Source organism: Fopius arisanus, unplaced genomic scaffold (genome assembly GCF_000806365.1).
Source record: "Fopius arisanus strain USDA-PBARC FA_bdor unplaced genomic scaffold, ASM80636v1 scaffold00098, whole genome shotgun sequence".
NCBI classification, from domain to species: domain Eukaryota; kingdom Metazoa; phylum Arthropoda; class Insecta; order Hymenoptera; family Braconidae; genus Fopius; species Fopius arisanus.
Window position 1 is genome coordinate 61,541 of NW_011887837.1, and position 19,232 is coordinate 80,772.

General features: G+C 37.9%; 2 protein-coding genes across 6 annotated transcripts in view; one reads left to right on the top strand and one right to left on the bottom strand.

The window, feature by feature from the left end:
• The window catches only part of LOC105270948 (amyloid beta A4 precursor protein-binding family B member 1-interacting protein), a 65,381-nt gene extending 54,604 nt beyond the window's left edge, over positions 1-10,777 (top strand). For 4 of the 5 annotated variants that reach the window (XM_011312195.1, XM_011312193.1, XM_011312194.1 and 1 more), the window contains 5 exons: positions 4,498-4,668; positions 4,790-4,945; positions 5,032-5,265; positions 5,401-5,630; positions 5,961-10,777. In XM_011312195.1, coding sequence (XP_011310497.1) covers positions 4,498-4,668; positions 4,790-4,945; positions 5,032-5,265; positions 5,401-5,630; positions 5,961-8,276 — 3,107 coding nt within the window. In that variant the 3' untranslated portion in view covers positions 8,277-10,777. Of the gene's footprint in view, positions 1-495; positions 914-4,497; positions 4,669-4,789; positions 4,946-5,031; positions 5,266-5,400; positions 5,631-5,960 lie in introns of those variants that run through there. The other variant, XM_011312196.1, reaches the window with a different exon arrangement.
• LOC105270947 (uncharacterized) lies at positions 10,772-11,996 on the bottom strand. The gene is made up of 4 exons (XM_011312191.1): positions 11,857-11,996; positions 11,704-11,793; positions 11,437-11,623; positions 10,772-11,002 (listed from the first exon to the last, which is right to left on the bottom strand). Exons 2-4 carry the CDS (start codon positions 11,782-11,784, stop codon positions 10,914-10,916), a joined length of 357 nt encoding a protein of 118 aa, XP_011310493.1. The 5' UTR covers positions 11,785-11,793; positions 11,857-11,996; the 3' UTR covers positions 10,772-10,913.
• Positions 11,997-19,232: the final 7,236 nt, after the last annotated feature.

A 19,232-nucleotide genomic window follows, 5' to 3' on the forward strand; every position in this document is an offset into this window, starting at 1 on the left:
TCACGCAAGATCTTTCATGTAAAAAATCATGAATAGATCATATTCAATATCAAAAGAATGGTTATCATTGTTACTCAGTCTAAAAGAAAAATGAGCGAAAAACCTAATAAAATTTTTAGAAAAAAAATACAGCCTAAAATACCCTCAGTTTTTGGAGTAAAATAAAAATGAAAGAAAAAAACGAAAAAACGATTTTTCAGTTTTTTATTTTGCCCCGGTCTCTCCTATATATCATTCAGCTCCATTTCGGCATGCCATCCAGAATTTCCATTCTGTTCCATCATCCCGATTACATCAATTTCAACTAGAACAATCTTTCCATGACGTAAAATAGCTCGAAGTAAAATAAAAATTCAGCGATAGTTGCATACAATGCAAGTGTGTGGGTTTTCATGGAGTGTAAGAAGGGAGAGGGGAGAATAACGAGAGGAGATGTATGGAAAAAGCGAGAAGCCAACTGTTACCTTAGAGGCGTTTTAGTCGAGTCCCGTCACACGCGCAACCACCACCGTATGCCTTTTACTCTCGCTCATTAATCTCTTCATTCATCTGGAAACAATTATTGCATTATCCTGAAATCACATCGACCCTGAAAATGTATTTTAAATGCCTCGCGTGAATTTAAAAAATTTTCCAATTCAATTTGAGTCGAATATTTCAGCCGTTAAAATGATAATGACCCCTGAAAAGTGCAATGGCTTGGCGATTCAGTGAGATGAATATTGTGTGGTGTATGGGATGCAGCGAGAGTGCAATGGAGTGATTATAACAAAGTTGTCTATCGTTTTATGTAGCTGGTGATCGACAAGCTCGCTATTCGAGTGGAATAGCCGGGACTCGATGCGGATCAACCGCTTGAAAATGCCGGGCTTTGGGAGTAACGAGAGTATACTCGGATATTACGGCCCCAAAGGTATAAATTACTCCGGAGATTGGTCAATGACTGCTGCCACTATATCATTATCATTGTTTTCGGGATTACACTGAACTGAAAGAATAATTCGCCAAAAATTACGTGATCGTTCCATAATTCTGGGGTGAACTCAAGTTACGGTGTGTGAGATCGTAACAAAATTCCTGTTAAAATTCAAATATTTTTTTGAGACCCAAACTAAAAATTTCTGGTGGACATTCAATGATTTTGAAGATTTACAAAGATTTACGATATTAATTCATATGAATCTCGGATTGATTGTGCGATTGGGAATTGAAAAAAGGTTAAAGCTGAAGAGTCGATGACCCAGCCACACATTTCACTTCTTCCCATTCAGGTTTAATCTCCTATTCCAGACCCTCGTGTCACCAAAAGACGTCGACATGTGACTTGAGAATAGACCGCATAATGCCCCGTGGAATGACTCACATTCGTCCACAGTCACTCCCTTCATCACACACACTCACGTTTCTTTTTCTTTCCACCTCTCTTTGTCTCGAATTTTTCACTGAAAATACGCCTTGTAACGGTAACACACCTGTACGTGACACAAACCTTCATCCTCACGATTGTAAATTCTCGAATACCTGAGGCGCTCGATCATCGAGTTCGACGTACAGGAAACAAGTGGTGACAAAGTTCATTTTCGTGTTTTATTTCGGCCATGTCGATTCAATTTGCGATTAAAAAAAGTGTTATTCGCTCTCGTGGTGTAATTTCGATATGTCAAACTCATCCCCTCGCTCTTGATGACGATCACGTCACCATTGACCATTCCCTCGAGTTATCTCGCGTTCCAACCGCGAATCATCATCAACACTCTGTCTTCTGTGGTCATTTGTTCATCACAATATCGAAATTGTGAATTTTATTGCTCAAAGAGCAATGGAAATTCGTTTTCAACTCTGAAAGGGAAATGTTGATCACCAGTCGTGAAACGATTGCGTGCCTTGCTCATGAAAACTACGAATTGGAAAAACCTCTGAATTTCTGTTGAATGAGTCAGGGAATTCCATGAAAATATATGAAAATATATAGAGCTGATGATGACTGACAAACATTTATAGTGAAATTGTAATGATACTTTCCCTGAATAAATGACTGAATTACGTAAATTTTATTGGACAAGAAGTACTTTTTTCATAATATAAAATACTCAGGAAATCCTAAAACTATGAAAAAATGACTAATCATCAGCGAAAGTTGCCATTCAACTACTTGAATGGTCAATTACTTGGACAATTACTCCGACAGTTGGGCAGGACATCTCCCTTTATTTTCCCGGATTTTTATGTCCTGGCAATCAAATCACTTGAGTTCATCAGCATCATTCGTTAGTGAGTGATTACTTAACCATTTTGAATTATGATTGATGACAATTGGAATCAGATTCACATCGCAATCTTCTCACTCGCCAACACTCTCACAGCAATAAACCACAAAATTATCGCTATTGAGGATTGACTGGTAAAGAAGCATTAGAGCTAAAGGCTTTTCACCCACGCAATTCACCAATAAGACAAGACTGGGAAAAGTGGGGGATGTGTGTAAATTGTCTGCAAACTCGATAGAATTTAACGCCCTCGTTCGAACTCATTGTCACGAACTAGGCTCTCGAGTTCAGTATTCCTTGTTCAATGATAAATCCTAAAACTTCTGTTTTTATGGGTGAGCTTTCACTTGTCCAACGACTCCAGATGCAAAATTTTCACTCAACTCGTAGTTTAAACCACGAAAAAGCGCATTTATAATTATACGGAAGTGAAAACTCTTTGATTTATAATATGCATGAATGGAGATGATTAGAAAGCCAGAGATAATCCAGGAATAATGATGAGCTTCGCTGACTTTTTATTTCAATGCTCAACTGCGTCCAGTGCATAATTCTCCAAATGAGCTCTGGACGATCGTCAGTCCAATTAAATGCCATTAATGAGATAAAATTACACAGAAAACAGAAAGAATAACATCTGCTCTCATTGTGATCATGAAATAATTAAAAAATCAAGAAATCTTTCATGCTTCGCAACAGATGCTTCATGACACCTAAAATTTAACGTTCATTATTACATTTCTATCTCGCAATTTATATTAATTGCAATCAATTCCAGTAAATTGCGTCTAAAAATTGGGGGATTATGGATTGCGTCCGGCTGAGTTGAACCAATAATCCTTGGGTGGATGAAACAATTTCTTCTCCACCCCAAAATATCAAAAGCCCCAGTACAAAAGCTGAATATTCCATTCCTTCCATTTCCCGCTGACGAAGCCACAAACATCAATGAAATCATCCCCTCATTCAAGCATCAGACAGAACGCAAATTTTCAAATGTAAATACATATACCATTAATTGAATGCCATCAATTTCAATTTTCAATGGTTGCGTACCAAAATATCCACGAGAGCAAGTAAAATTGATGAGCGTTGGACACAAAGCGGTGCCAAGCAACCGCGTTTGTACAGTTAATTTTGTTAATTACCGTAACGAGCCTTGGGGCGTGTTGCACGAGACTGGTGCTCATACACACCTACGTCATTAGACCTATCTGCTACATAATAATTATGTTATGTGTATCATCGTATAGTCCGAAGATATATCACTTCGCCTTTTAATTCCGAGTTTCGTGATGAATATATGAAGGACGCAAAATTTATTCAATATAAAATTAATTTCATGGTTTATCCGTCGGATTTAACGAGGTGCTGGGTAAAATGATAGGGTAAACCGAGACGTTTATCGATCGTATGAGAAACATCCCGTAAAGTGTAACACTATTGCCATGTCATGGCGTGCCGGAAATTAATTTTCTATATATGTTCTACTAGATATCACGGAAATACTCAGTCCATTGTAGTTAATTGATAGTTTCGGTTTTTCGTTTCGGTGAAGTGTTGATAAGATGATTATTACTCCCGTTAAAGATTCTGTTGTTAAATGTTGGCAAAGGCGCTATTAGGTTGATTGCTAGACAGTGTCCACTATTTTTTAAAATCTTAATATTAAATTTGATTTTGATTACTGTCCAATGAATGGAGTACATTAAAAGTGGTTTGAAGAAAAAATAAAATGAACCGTTGAATCGGTTTGACTTTTTTTCCCCCCAAACTAACTGGTCGCAGATACATACGTGGAATTATCTGCATTAGATTATTCACCGTACTGAATTGAAGAGAAGCTTTTGCTATCAATCAGATTAATCCTTTCTGCACACAATCTCCCCTCGATCCAAATCTTTCCTCAAACATTGACTTTTCGCATCTCCCAAATGATTTCATTTCAGCAATCATTAAACACAAACGAGAGCGAAAGTTTTGTCTGAGGTCGGTTATACGGTGACTCTGGTGTGGCTTTCGGTGGATAACGATCCTGGACGCATACTCTCGACTGCAAACACCAGAGAAATGTTCAGGCAATTAGTGCAGAACTGGTTGCCATTGCTTTGCGTAAAATCGCATGAGTTTCATCGATTAGCGATTAATCAGTCGTTTGAATTTGCTCTCGCGTGTGTGCCTGAGCGATTAGTACAAATAATAAAATTTTCATTTTTTTTTATGATTGCAGATTCGCAGGATGTCGATCTGGATGCAATTCTTGGGGAATTGTGCGCACTTGAGAGGCGTTGCGACGGAGACATTGCCTCAACACCGGCGCCAGACGTTCAGCGACCTGGAAGACCCAACAGTGGAAGAATCAACGCAGGGGACAATACAGACATTGGGAAAAATGATGGTGGTGAGTTCTACACTTTCTCCCAAATATCTATCACCCAAAAAAAGATCTCATCAATTGATAAAATCAGTCTTTCTCCACATGCGTCAAATTAACGAGTCAATTTGATTTCCTCTGAATTCAGGAATGCGAACCGACAGTCCTGACAATGACAGCGCCTTTTCTGACACTGTCTCGATGCTATCAAGTGAGAGTTCTGCAAGTAGCAGTGGATCAGGACACAAGCCACCTCAGGCCGCCATGCACACGGCCCCTCAGCAGCAGACACATCAACTCATGGGTAAATTTGCATTTAAATCCGTCATAATCACATCCATTATGACGTTAACGACTTACGCCCTAATCCGCAACCCTTGGAATTCACAGATGCTGCAGGTAGAGCTAAGGCTGAGAAAATTCGTCTTGCTTTGGAGAAGATGCGGGAGGCAAGCGTTCAAAAGCTCTTCATTAAGGCATTCACGTTGGATGGAAGTGGCAAGAGTTTGTTGGTTGACGAGGGCATGAGTGTTGCACACGTCTGCCGATTGTTGGCCGACAAAAATCATGTTGCTATGGATCCAAAGTGGGCTGTTGTTGAAAACTTACCAGAGCTTTTCATGGGTATGACATAATTTTTCCTTTCGAATTATATGTCTATGTAAGATATTTCGTCCAAGTATCCGCAATTTCCACAACAAATAAGTTTTATCTACCTGACACTTTTCTGATCCTTCTATTGTTATTTCTGTTCATTAGAGAGAGTGTACGAGGACCACGAGCTTTTAGTAGAAAACCTGCTGTTGTGGACCAGAGACTCAAAGAATAAACTTCTATTTGTCGAGCGTCCAGACAGAACTCAACTTTTCCTCTCCCCGGAAAAATATCTTCTTGGTCAATCTGATAGAAACACAGGGGAGTACGACGATCACTCTAGGAACATATTACTCGAGGAATTTTTTTCCAGCAGTAATGTTGGAGTACCCGAGGTAATTACTGTAAAAACGCAAGCCTTATATGAAAATTATTTGGGCCATCTGCCAAAAAGGATTTTAACCAACGAGTTGGAAACTGGGGGAGCATATCAAAAGTTCACGGTTGAAATTTCTGACGTGCACCTTAATCAGAAGTGACGGTTAATTCACTGCCTCTGGGAATATTACATTTTGTATTTCAGTAGGGATGCGGTAAAATAGTTAATCAAGTGGAAAGAAATAAAAAAATTAGAATTTTTTTTTTCCGGTCGGGATCGGACGATTGCAATGCTTCCATTCGGAAGCAAAAAAGAGCTAAATAGTATGGTTTTTATTTAATTGCAGGTTGAAGGCCCACTGTACCTAAAATCAGACGGGAAAAAGGGCTGGAAGAAGTATCACTTCATCCTACGTGCATCCGGTCTGTACTACTGGCCAAAGGAGAAAGCAAAAACAGCTCGCGACCTCGTTTGCCTCGCCACCTTTGACGTCAACCAGGTGTACTACGGTGTAGGTTGGAAGAAAAAATACAAAGCCCCCTCAGACTTTTGTTTCGCTGTGAAACACCCGCGCCTCCAACAGCCCAAATCCACAAAATACATTAAATTTCTCTGCGCGGAAGACTCTGCTTCCCTGGACCGATGGATGGTGGGCATTCGTGTAGCTAAATATGGTAGACAGATAATGGAAAATTACCGAACCCTCGTGGATGAATTAGCACAAGAAGATTTGGATCTCCTAGCTCACGCAAGATCATGCTCCGTAAGTTCTATCGCTGTTCCCCCGAGTCAGACCCAGTACAACACAACCACAGAAAATGCCAGACAATTTACGGAAATGCGACATAATGGAACTGAAAATGGAAGACAGTATGACAATCAGAGGCAGAGCTATAATCCGGAACAACGCCAGAGTTACACCAACGATGGAAGATTGAGTCGAGCAAGTTCTTCGAGCTCCAGTGGTTGTCTATCAGACGGTGCACCAAGCAGTTGTGAAGTGGCTTTTGAGTGCGGGGAATTTCCCACGGGCACAATCAAGCGAAAACCCTCGATGAATCCCAAATTACCCCTGACATCCATCACAAGACAATTAAAAGAGGTCGGGGAGACAGTTCGCGATGAACCTGATAGCTGTCCCAGTCCCACATCTTCAGGATCCGGTACTCTGACGAGAAGACACAGTCGAAGAAGAAGTGGAACTGACTCCGATGGCTCAGGAACTCTCAAAAGACATCACAGGTCTGGTAATGGGACTCCAGTGAGTCCAGTACCACCAGGAACTCCAGTGAGAGAGCGAATAAGCCCAATGGGATACACCAGGAGTGAATCAGATCCAAAAACACCCACCAGTCCAATTGCCACCTGCATGATGGATTCTATTGTCTCATTGCCCCCACCTCTCTCCCCATCACGAGTCGTTGAAGAGATAGAGTCCGATGATGAACCTCTTCCTCCTCCACCTCCTGAGATGTTCAGGTCGAATTTATCCCTAGACTCGCTTCCACCACCTCCAGCTCCAGGGGAAATTCCAATATGCGAAAATTCCGAATTGTCCGGATCATCCCTCTCCCTGGTGTCACTGCCTCCTCCCCCAAGTCCCCTGGTGGGCGAGACTGGAACAATAAGACGTGCTAGGCCTAAACAATCAACACCAACAAGTTCAATGTCCCCCGAGGGCACTCCGACTCACACACCAACTCGTAATAATCTAGTATGCACCACTCAAAATGGTAATTCCGTGAATAATGGATACTCATCACCTCACAATTCTTATCCTGGTTCTAATGCAAGTACACCAACATTTTCACCAAGCACACCAAACTTTATATCGCCACCACCATTCGTACCACCGCCAGCCTATGGAGCTCAGGCTCATAGTCTCCAAAGACAAAATTCCAAGAACGAGCCGAATTATGGGACATACCCAGCTGGTCAAAATCAGACGATTAGGCCCAATCCTAATATGGATACAGTGAGGAGGAGTGCGTTGAAGCAGAATTCCAGCCATTATGCATCACCTCCTTATTTGGCAGAGCTGAAGGCATCATCGAGTCCACAGCCCCAGCGCCGAGTAACAATCCAGGAGCCCCCGACGTCCCCAAAAACGAAGACAGGAACTGGGAAAAAGATCTCGTTTAATCTGCCACCTCAGCAGGAGCCTGGCAGTCCAGCACTTCCTCAGAGAAAACCGATGCCAATGCCTCCAGCGAGGGCTGACAGCACAAGGCTGACTTCACCGAAAAAACTCGCAGCCTCTGATCAAGCACCACCTGGCGATTTTCTCAAGGATCTCCAAAGAGTTATGAGAAAAAAGTGGCAAGTGGCCCAAAAGTGCAAATTAGACTCAACCACAACTCCACACGAAGTTCTCGGATTCAGGGATCCACCACCTGCCATTGCTGATTACAGGGAGACTAATGTATCTAATTGGGTGCAGGAACATTACGGCGCGGATAATCTGTATGAAAATGTTTACATGAATGATCCAAATGCACCAGTTGAATACGCATCGAGTCCAACGAGACAGTCGTCTGTCAGATTTACTGATGAGAATCGCAGTATGAATATTGCTAATGTCATAGCGTGTAAACGAAGACCACCACCTCCACCTCCAAAAAGAGCGGAAACAACTCATTTGACTACACGTGCGATGCACTGACAATAGCAGATAATTCAGCCTCACAGTGAGAGGCGATGGTACTCGTGCTTCTGCGGCTGGTGGAAACAGTGACCAGAGTCTATATGGTTATTATGAATTCTCTCTTCGCTTCTCGAGGATTTTCAATGGGATTTTGTCTCGAATGCTGGCTGAATTTTCAATAACGCTCGCAGTTTGCTAGTACTGAATTTAATAGACAAGTCCAAGTGAAGTTGTTTTGTTGATGCAGGGGAATGAGACACTGCCGCACATTATGATGTGATATAAAAGAAAATAAAACAGCTTGGCTAATGCCAGATTATAGAATTAATAATTTGGTTGAGTCAATTGGATTTTTACCACGAATACATAGGATTCGTTTGTCGTGGCAAAATAATCATTATTATTTCGAGAGAAGATTACTTCGTATTATTGGATATACCCTCGTATATTTAGGTGAAGACAAACAATGTAATCGAATTTATAACGCGAAAAAATGAGTATAATTATGGTAAAACTATCGGGCCTGCTACTTTCTCATATTTTTAATGCATTAAAAATTTCATAGGTTCTGTTCTATCTTCTATTCGTAATCAAGGTGCTTTATATACAAAACATTTACACTGAACAATTTGAATGATAAAAATCAATTTTTGAAATATATGAAATTTGCATGTATATGTATATTGAATTTTAATGAATATATACATATATATGTTGAACATTTATTCATATGAATAATAGTACATGTATAGGTATATCAATGAAATCGAGTAACCCATGGCTCGTCATAAATGCGATTATTATACGTAATAGGTGGAACCTCAATGTGTGATCTAATAGATTTTTTTTTAATTTCATGTCTTATTTCATTTTCTTTGTACTTCGAATTTTGGACACATTTTTTCATAACTGAGATCTCGTTAATGCCATTTTTTGATAATCATATACACTAATACAGTGTGAATTGTAAGTGCGTAAAGCCAATAAGAAAAACTGTTTCATTGGGAATCCCTATAGGTACTTAGGGAATTTTTTAGATATACATCATATACACGACATTATTGCTGTTAAGCTACGAGTGTAAAATGGCCGAATGAATTTAATTTTTTAATTTTCAAACTTTTAAAATTGAAGAACATACCTGAATATATTTTTGGCCAAAAAGTATACCTTGGAGTTTTCCGAAAATACTCGTAGGTGCTTTTTTTTTAAACGAATAACAAACTTTCGAAAAAGGTTAGGTTTTTAGATGATGTATTTCGGTAATGAACAAAAAACATCTCCACAAATAAAACGAGCTACAAGTCAAATCTTGCATATGAAATCATATCTCAGAACAGGAAGAAAGGTAAAGATATTGGAAAATAAATTAACGTACGATAATCAAAGAACCAATGAATTTTTGAGCCTTATTGTCAAGTATTAATACGCATTTGCAGAACAATGGGATTTTTATTATCCTGCAAAAATTGAGAATGACAACTTGCATTTAATGATGTACTCAAACATAACAGAAATATATTGAGCTCACTTTTATTTGTAAACATTGCGCCTATCGAACGAGGTTTTTCAATGGAGTAGATAGCTTTTCAATTAGGTAACTCTCGTCATTAATTCCTGAGAGTAATCAGAAAGCCACGGTTGGACTTAATATTTAATTGTCACTCTTTAGTACAATCGGTAATGATTACGATAATTAAGTATACATGCTGATTATGAAATTATCAAACAAATTACTGGAAATATGTATTCGTGATTTTCAATTGAACTGCGAGTTGTAGTAAAATTCTCGATGAAAATGATTGGAATAAAATTCGAATCGATACTAATGGAATTTTAGTAAAAATTTAACTGCAAATTTCATTTCCATCAGGCGGAACGAAACAAAATTAGTGCAATTGGCAGTCGCGGTTTTAATCTGATTGTAACTGAATAGTAAAAAAACATATTTTTATTAATTATATTCTATCTCTAAAGCAATAATCTTTTAAGTTGTATGTATGTTTATGTAAATATTGTAACGAATGGTACTACAAAGAAAATTAATATGAAGATATTCGAGCGATTAATATAAACATTATTTATGGATATTAAAAAAAAGGAAAAACACAAGAAGCGATGAATTTATTTCGGAAGGAAATATATGATCCGTCAGCAGTTGAAGAGTGGAAATGCCAACCGTGAATTGAATGGACTTCTCGAGTGTAAAACTTGATATATTCCTTTTGCTTTCATTTTAATTCCCGCGCTGACTCTGCGATTTCAATCTATCATCAATTTTCATCCGATTACTTTGGTAGATTTTTAGTAGATTCGTGAGAGTTTATTATCCAGGTTAATCAATTGCTATTCGAATTTATAATCGTGACAATACTTCTTATGATTTCTCAACTTCTTATTGGTTCTGTTAATTTTTCTGGGCCAACGTTGTTCGGGTACATCTGATGATAAAATGCGCAGCAATTGAAATAGGTATTATATTCATGTTTTTATGTAAATAAATTTTTGGTATATTTCAACTGTCCCATTGTATTTATTCAATGATCCTGTCTCATCCAATATTTATAGACAACCATTTTCTTTCAATTTATGTAGTAGTACTTGATAAAAAAATATTTTTAATAGAGTCTTATAGTTAATTATTTTCATATGGAATTAAGGTGTATGGAAGAAAGCCTGAACCTCCGGGTCCTGTCCCATCAGGTATCCCAGCAGTACCGCAAAGTCCTGGTAGTCCTGAGTCTCTGGAGTAGTGCAGGAAATCGAAATTTATTAATGCTCTTTAACACCAGTACATATACCACAAAAAGTTTCATGAAACACTCATCGTTAGGAATTGTAAAACTCAAAGAGAACCTTATGAAAAATGTGAATTGCCATAAGAGTCCATGTTAATAATCGAAAATTTAATAAAATAATTACTATTACTCCGACCCATTCAGATTTTCAAAAATTTAATTTTTTTTTCGCGAAAAAATTCAAAAGTTTTACGTAACACGTTTGTAATTTATTTTTTTGCTTGTGGGAGGGTTGTAATGCGACTCGAAGGCGAGCTGTACAATCCCACGAGGCAACGAATCCATAACACACGTGTTTCGTACACTATTTTATGTTATTGGGCTGTTAATCCGCGAGTATACAGAGCGAAGTGAGACTGGAATAACATAGACTCTCTTACTGAATGTTTCGAGGTCCTTTGACGTGAAGTACAGATAACTATCTGCACTGATTGTGGATTTGGATTTGACGGTTCCAAAGACCTCCATTATACCGTCAGCAAGCCCGAAGTACGGCTCAGGGAGAGATACGTTGACTTTAATATTATCTGGAGTTGATAATTCAACGTTCATCTGGTTTGAACTCACCTAGAGGCGGAAGAAAAATCTATTGGTGATTGAGCTTGAGAGAAAATGATTTTGTTAATTGAGTAATTAGAAATAATTACCCCCTTGATCAGTCCAAAAAGGGTGACTCGGTTACCAATTTCCTTTCCCAACTTAGCACCACATACTCGACGTCTTCCCATTGTAATGTCCTGCCAAGTTATATTAACCGAAATTGTTAATATTATTACTTCAAAATGTTGTACGGAATCTACCTTATTCTGATTGCAGTCTGAGTTTATTGTCAACAGTTATATTCAAGTCCTACTATTCATCACAAGCAGCAGTACAAAGGAGAACCTCCAGGAATGTTCGGTGCCCAACGGTTATTTATGACAGGTTATGGAAGAAACTACAATGGCGCGAAAAACATTGCCCCAAAGAGGATTGACTGAAGTAGAGGCTCAGTTCTGGGGGTTTGAGTGACCCCAACGGCTTCGTAGTACTGCACCCCAAGAGAGGGAGGGCGCCATACGCAATGGGGGTGTCGTCCCGTCAGCCGATTCGGTAACTGCCGAAAAATGGAGGAGGTATTCACTGAAATTTGAAAATTCAAAATTTTTGAAAAAGTATCAGGAGAGCATGAAAATCGAGGAGGTATTCACTGAAATTTGGAAAATTCGAAATTTTTGAAAAATTATCGGGAGATCATGACAATCGAGGAGGCATTCACTGAAATTTGAAAATTCGAAATTTTGATTATTCGCATCAAGTAACGGTTGATTATACATATATTTTCTGCCTAGATAATAATGAGGTCATCAAACGCGGAAAACATTATAATAGAGTAATACTTTTAATATAATATTTTTTTCGCCAATGCTCCAGGGTATAGCTTGAAGGGTGTTTTTGCAAAAACTAAATTTTTTCATGATCCAATGATTGATTTCACATATATTTTTCTGATAAACGGCAATAAAACCTTGAAGTAATGGCGATGCTACCTAGAAATTTCCCTAACCGACAGAGATAATTGAAAATATAAATTGAATCAATTTTGTCCCAAGAAATCGAGGGGTTCAGTGGATAAGCTACGCCTGTGTGAAATCACTTTGACGATAAACCAAAAACGTGGGCAAATTTCGTTGCAATTTTCTACTCCGTTGATAACTTATTCATTCAACTTCGCTACGAGACTACAAACTTTGACAGTTCGTCGCTTGTGGCGTTCTATCCTTTAAAAAGTTCATACCTTAGGTTTAAATATCCAAAAGGAAAATGTATCCGCAATTTATTGGAAATGATTATAAAATTATCTTTGATTGTTACTTCAACGCTGATATCAAGATTAAAATGATTTTTTATGTCAATTACTGCAAATCATAACAAGTCTGCCATAATAAATAATCAAAAATGTTACACCCTTAGAGGTTTAAAAAACCCTGGACACAATACATGGTACATAAAAAATGCACAAATCATAGAATGATTTAATAAAATGCGTTCATTTCTAATATTCATCTCTAGTATGACAGGGGGTGAAACTGGTCGCATAAAACTTCTGTAAATTGAATTTTCTAGCACGCAGTAGTCGTGTGGTGGTGCAAAAGGTTTAAATTTCCCTCACGAATACGACCTCTCTGAAAATGTCGTACAGCTTTTCTCCATCATGACTTTTGCAAGTTACACACTTCGCATGCAGCAGAAGGACTGAAAAAAGGAGAAAAACATTTTTCCATTTCTTTTCTAATTTTTTTCACCCTCCACTTCACCATAGAAACACTTTCCTTTACATCTTCATTTTATCAACTCCGACTGGTAAAATCTCATAGAATATATAATTCAAAATTTTCCAACTTCCCCCGCTTATTCTTCCTTTTCATATATACCTTCTGTGAGTCTTACTATTTCAGTCGTAAAACTTTGGAATTAATTAAACTCAATTTACATCGAGACTCAAGTACTCATAGTCGAGATAGAGAAGAGCAAAGGGAAGGGGTCTTTGTTTCTGAAGAATTGCGGATAAAGAAAAGTCAACTTTTCGACCGTGAATCGAAACAGTTTGGATTCAACTGAAATTCTGAGGAAGAAAAAAATAAAGTTGAGTTGAAAAGCAATGGAAAATCGCTCTGCTGTTTAGTAACCTGAAGAGGGCGAATAAATGTGGAGGAAAGGTGGAGAAAGCGTGAAAATTGGTGGAAACTTTCCCCTTCAATTCAAAATCTCGACGTGCGGAGAACACGAAGATGTATAGTATTCTACTTCGTCGCCTAAAATTTCGACGTTTTTTTAAAATTGGGTATTCAAATGATTTGATACATTTGTGAATCCAGCGATCTTCATTTTTCTATTGTGTTTAAGAATGTCCATTTCTCATTTCATCCGTGACATTGTTAGAACATCGACGTCGCTGTATTTCTCGAGAGTCCACTATCCTCAATTTATTCAATTCATACAAAAAATTGTTGACGAGGAGAACGTGATCGAGCTCGCCTGTACGGTGACCGGATTCTCTTGAGAATATATGAATCCCATTGACTATCGATTTTGCGTCATTTACATAAATATTTGAATAGAGAATAATGAATGTAGGAAATGGAATAATTTTATAGATGTATTGCCCACTAATTTCTCAACTTTTTTTGATACATCGAATGATGATAAGATTTGGTGCGCCGGTGTCCGGAATGTGACAGATGCTGATCGTCATTGTTCAAGGATTCATCAAAATAGAAGAAGCTAGTATTTTTTGGAACCATCAGAGCTAAATTTATTTTACCAATTGTTAAGATTTTATTTTGCATCATTGGTCAGATAATTTTTCTTGCAAGTGGTAATAATCAGATGAAAGCACATCATACTTTTAGGAAATATCTTTGGAATATTTTTTTTACAGAATTTCAGGTAACAGTCATATCTCGTTGTGTGGGCCAGTTCCCTCGATCACAATGAAACTCCCAAAGAAAATGATAAATTCGTTTTCTCAAAACCAGCATTAAAATTAAACGTTTTGGGTGTCTCCTACGAGCCCATTAATTCGCTTAGGTATTTGAACATAGGAATCAGGCTCAGAGAAATTGTTGATGATAAGATTAACGACTTCAAACAGAAATTTGAAAATTACAAGGATAATAACAACCGTTATGACCTTTTTCTCGCCCCATAACACGTCCATCAAGCCCAGCTATGGAGACACCCTCGATGACCAGTAATTTGAACAAGAACATGCCAAGCAAGACCTCTTGTGGAAGCAATAAAATCCCGATGATTATACCGAAATTCCTGCCTGAGAGAGTGCTGTTTGATTACAACCTGAGATTCTTCCCCGAACTGTAGAAACAATCGCAGATTATACCAATTTATTAAAAAAGATAAATCTGAAAACTAACCATCCGGTTACAGACCAATGAGCATGACGCCCAACATCAGTAACGTCTATGAGTCAATCATCAACACCATTATACAGCACTGCAGGCAAGAGGAAATCATCCCCATCAACCAATTGGGGTTCAAGCACAATCATTCCACAACTCATGCCATAAATAAGTTCTTGTTTGATGCCAACAAGGAGTTCCGTAGAAGAAGCCTGATCGGTGCAAGACTCGACCTGGAGAAAGTATTTGAATTTGTTTGACTCGATGGTCTCCCCTTGCCTCTTTAATATATACATTAGCATATATCAAGTCTTGATTAAAAACACCGTTACCGACTGATCAGGATTTGATACAGTTATCATATCAGATCCTGATCCTGATCTATCATGAAAGCTGACCCGATCAAATCCTGCTCTGAACCTGATCGGAATTTCCACTCGGAGAATCGCACAAAAATTCTATAGAAATAGATAAAAAATACTTGCAGCCAGAGATTATAGCCAAAAAATAATGAGCGTTTCCGAAGAGATATAAATTCTTCAAAACGACAAAATACAACTTGCATCGGTGGCTCGCAAATTTTCGAGTGAAAACAATAATTACGAGCGTAAAGGTCAGTGGAGCGCGTCATGGGCTGTGTTCTGACCGATGTTGAAGAAAGTAAAGGAGGTGTTCAGGGTTTCCCGGAACACAGAGTGTAAATCAAAATTTTATTACGGATAATTTTACGAGGCCGTGGCTCTCTTACCGGGTTGGCTACCTTAAGCTAGTAATCGTGCGACTCTCTTTGATACTTACCCGCTGTCTTTTTCCATCGTTCATCTCGTGGATGTTTAACTATAACTCTCGTTTGAGACATCGCTGTCGTCATTTACCCTGTCAGCTTTTAGCGGATGGGAATGCTCTAGGCCACGGTCGTTAACGCATTAGGAGAACGAGGTAAAGTCGGCAAAGATCGAAGGGAAGAGTGAATTGAATGAGCCAAGTGATTCGAGACGCGACAGGTCAGCCGCCCGGATAAATTGTTTTAACGCTCCAGGTTGCATTTAAATCACTCGTTTCTACACTTGAGCATTCGATTTTTCTCTCATAAACCTTATGACCGCCGATTACGATACGATAAATGCCATTGCTTAATTATCTGTTATGGATTGGAATGGTCGAGTAATTATGGACTCAATTTCAGTAATTCAAATGGTTTAAAGGAATTAGGCCATTGTTATTGATAATGAGTTCAATAATTAAAATTCTGTGACAACTATTGGAAGAACGTCCATTTATTGCGTCCGCTGACAAGAAATTATATTTGAGCTTTCAATTTTAGGAACTTGAAATTTGTAAAAATGACAATGTAAAATTGATGAATCATTGATGAATCAGTTAATTACTTGAATTTTCTGGGTAATTCTCAATTTTCATATAAATGTTCATAGCATAGAAAAATCGTGAAAAAGTTAAAGGTTCAAGAAATAATTTCCCGGAATTTCCAATCTAATGGAAATTCAATTGTATTTGATGTTCATTTTCATTTTCATTCACGCATATGAAAAATCATTTTAAAAAATTCATTGAAAAATAAATTCTCATTTAACATGAAACGCAGATTTTTTTTAAATTTTCATGATAAATTAAAAATTAATTTTATTTAACGGTCAGTTTGAATCGAAATTTAATGTAAAATCAGATAATTGAAAATTTCGATTATTTTATGAATGGAATTTCTTGAACTTTTTATTAATGCATAAAATTTTCGAAGACTTAGAGCAGACTTCGATCTCTCTCTTTCGATTGAGGTTCATTGCCTCGCGTTCTTCGAAGAAAGATTATAAAAACAACTCTTCAGAGTTGATTATTTCCCATGCAATCGCGGCGTTGTTTCGGGCACGACTTATATACACCTTTAAAAGAGACGAGGACACTATCCTGAATATCTTCGGAGTAAGGAAACCAATGTGTGAGCGAGTTTTGTTTTACGATCGCCAGGAACCGAATGGCCGTAACGTGAACTGGAATTCAGTACTTCCTGATTAAATCAAAAAGCATAAAAATGTTGGGGAAGTATGGCTCTCGCATTTCTACGGTGAATGACATTCAAACTAAATATTGGAAATGAGAGAAATGAAAAAGCCAAGGTGGATAATAAGTCAGACTGCGTGATCCTTTGAATTGATACTTTGTAGCACCTGCGGTTCTCTTATACCAGGAATTTGTCATGTCGAGCGTGACTTGGACGCTCTGACAACTTCCGGAGGTATGTAAGGAAAAAGTAATTAACCAAGTCCAAATAAAAACTTCCGCGACGACTGGATTTTTGCCATAATTATTCACGCATACATCGAATCAAATGGTGAGACGCTAATTGCCACAGTTCATGAATTATTCTTGCGCGATTTATCGAAAAAAATTCATGATTTTTCTGGGGATATTCAGTAATAAAGAAATTGTTTATCATCAGAATCCTGCACAGATCAATATTAATTGATGAGTGATTCGATCGATTTCCTATCATATTTTTATTTCTCTCAGGATTTGTCATTTTTTGTTTTTTTTTTCATTCTGAAAAATAATATACGCAGTGAGGCTTATTTTATAATCAACTGCACTAGATTTCTGGAAGTGATAAGGAAAAAATGAATATTTCCTGTCATCTTATTGCCAGAGTAATTAATCACCCAGACATTTTCCACGGGCAAAAATAAATAATGAGAACGGGGAATTCCATCGATCATGAATGCATCGACGTGCAGCTAATCTAATGATATAAAAGAGAACGTCTCATCATAACTTCGCTATCAGAGATATTTATCTCGAGACTCTATTCGATTTAAAAAAGCCTTCAGCCTGGACCCCAACTAATTCTGCCCAGCGGGACACCAATTCGCTTTTGGTCTCAGCATCTGAGGAGTTAAACCAACACTTTCCCTGGCGCCTTGCGATTATCTTTTTGCTCAATTTTTTTTTTCGCTACATTTTTTTTTCTCCTGCAGTGTCGATCCCACGATGAGGTTTTTTAATCCCCGTGACGGCCGCTCTTTTCGTCGCGGCATTTTCTGCTAACTTCTCAAACAAATTCCACGCGACCACAAAAATGTCGGTCAGTGTGTGAAATCAAATTCCCCAGTGGTGTTCACGTATTGAGAGACCTAATTCTCAATTGTGTCATTAATCAATCGTTCGGAATTATCGCTCTAAAAAGGGATTACTTTTGAAAAATTGTGGATCGGACTTTTAACCAGATTATTTTTTTTAAGTCAGGAAAATAATTGTGGGAAGTAATTTTAGTATGGTTGTAAAAAATACTTAATCCGATTGAAGAGCTATAAAAACACTTCTAAAAAGTGTAAAATGTAGTTTTGAATGTGTATGTTATCATGACTGGTAATTATTGCTCGCGGCCCAGAACATTTATCCCTGAAGTACAATGAATGATCGAGTGAGATTTGTTTCTGTTACGTAAATTACGTAAATAAATAAATTCCACGGGAATAAAGGAAACAGCTTTCTACCTAATTTGTTCTCCTGACGTTCATCAGGATCTGGCGCCAGGAGAATTTGAATATATTAAGCCAATCATTTACTATTTTTTTGTAGTGAATCGTTCCCCCATTCATCTCTACCGCGCCCCATCCATATCCCCGATTATCCCCGACAGGCGTTGAAATTAAATCTAAATTTGTCATCACTCTCATTAATACCTTGTATCCATCTTAAATCCGGAAGTACCGAAATATTTCTTGTTTCACAATGAAACGAAATGGAAGCAAGAACTAATAGTTCAGAAGCAGAACTACAGCATGGGGAACCTTAACGATTATTTACGAGAAATTCTGCAGATTCATCAAAAATCATAAATTAAAATCAACCAACAAAAATGGTTGGATTCTTTATGAGCAGTGGGAGGAGTAGAATATACAAAGTCGCCGGTTTTGCTCCATGCAGAGCAAAAGCGGCATTTTTACTTTGTTGTTTTCCTTCGATTGGACTATGCTAATTTAATTTATGCGAAGACTCCAATCATCGATGTCCACACGCCAATTTCTTCGTAGTATAAATGTCATTCGAGCTTATGTACGTAAATCAAGTCATTGGAGTTATTGAAAAACCGACCGGGAGTGAGAGAAATTTGTTGACCAAATGCCCAATTCATTATTTTATTTTAGAAATACTAAAAATACAGCGACTTACGCAACTCTACAATTTAAATTATGATATTTAAAAACTATTGTACAACGAATGGGCAGACTAGGGTGAAATGGCATTATCGTGTCTTCCACTCA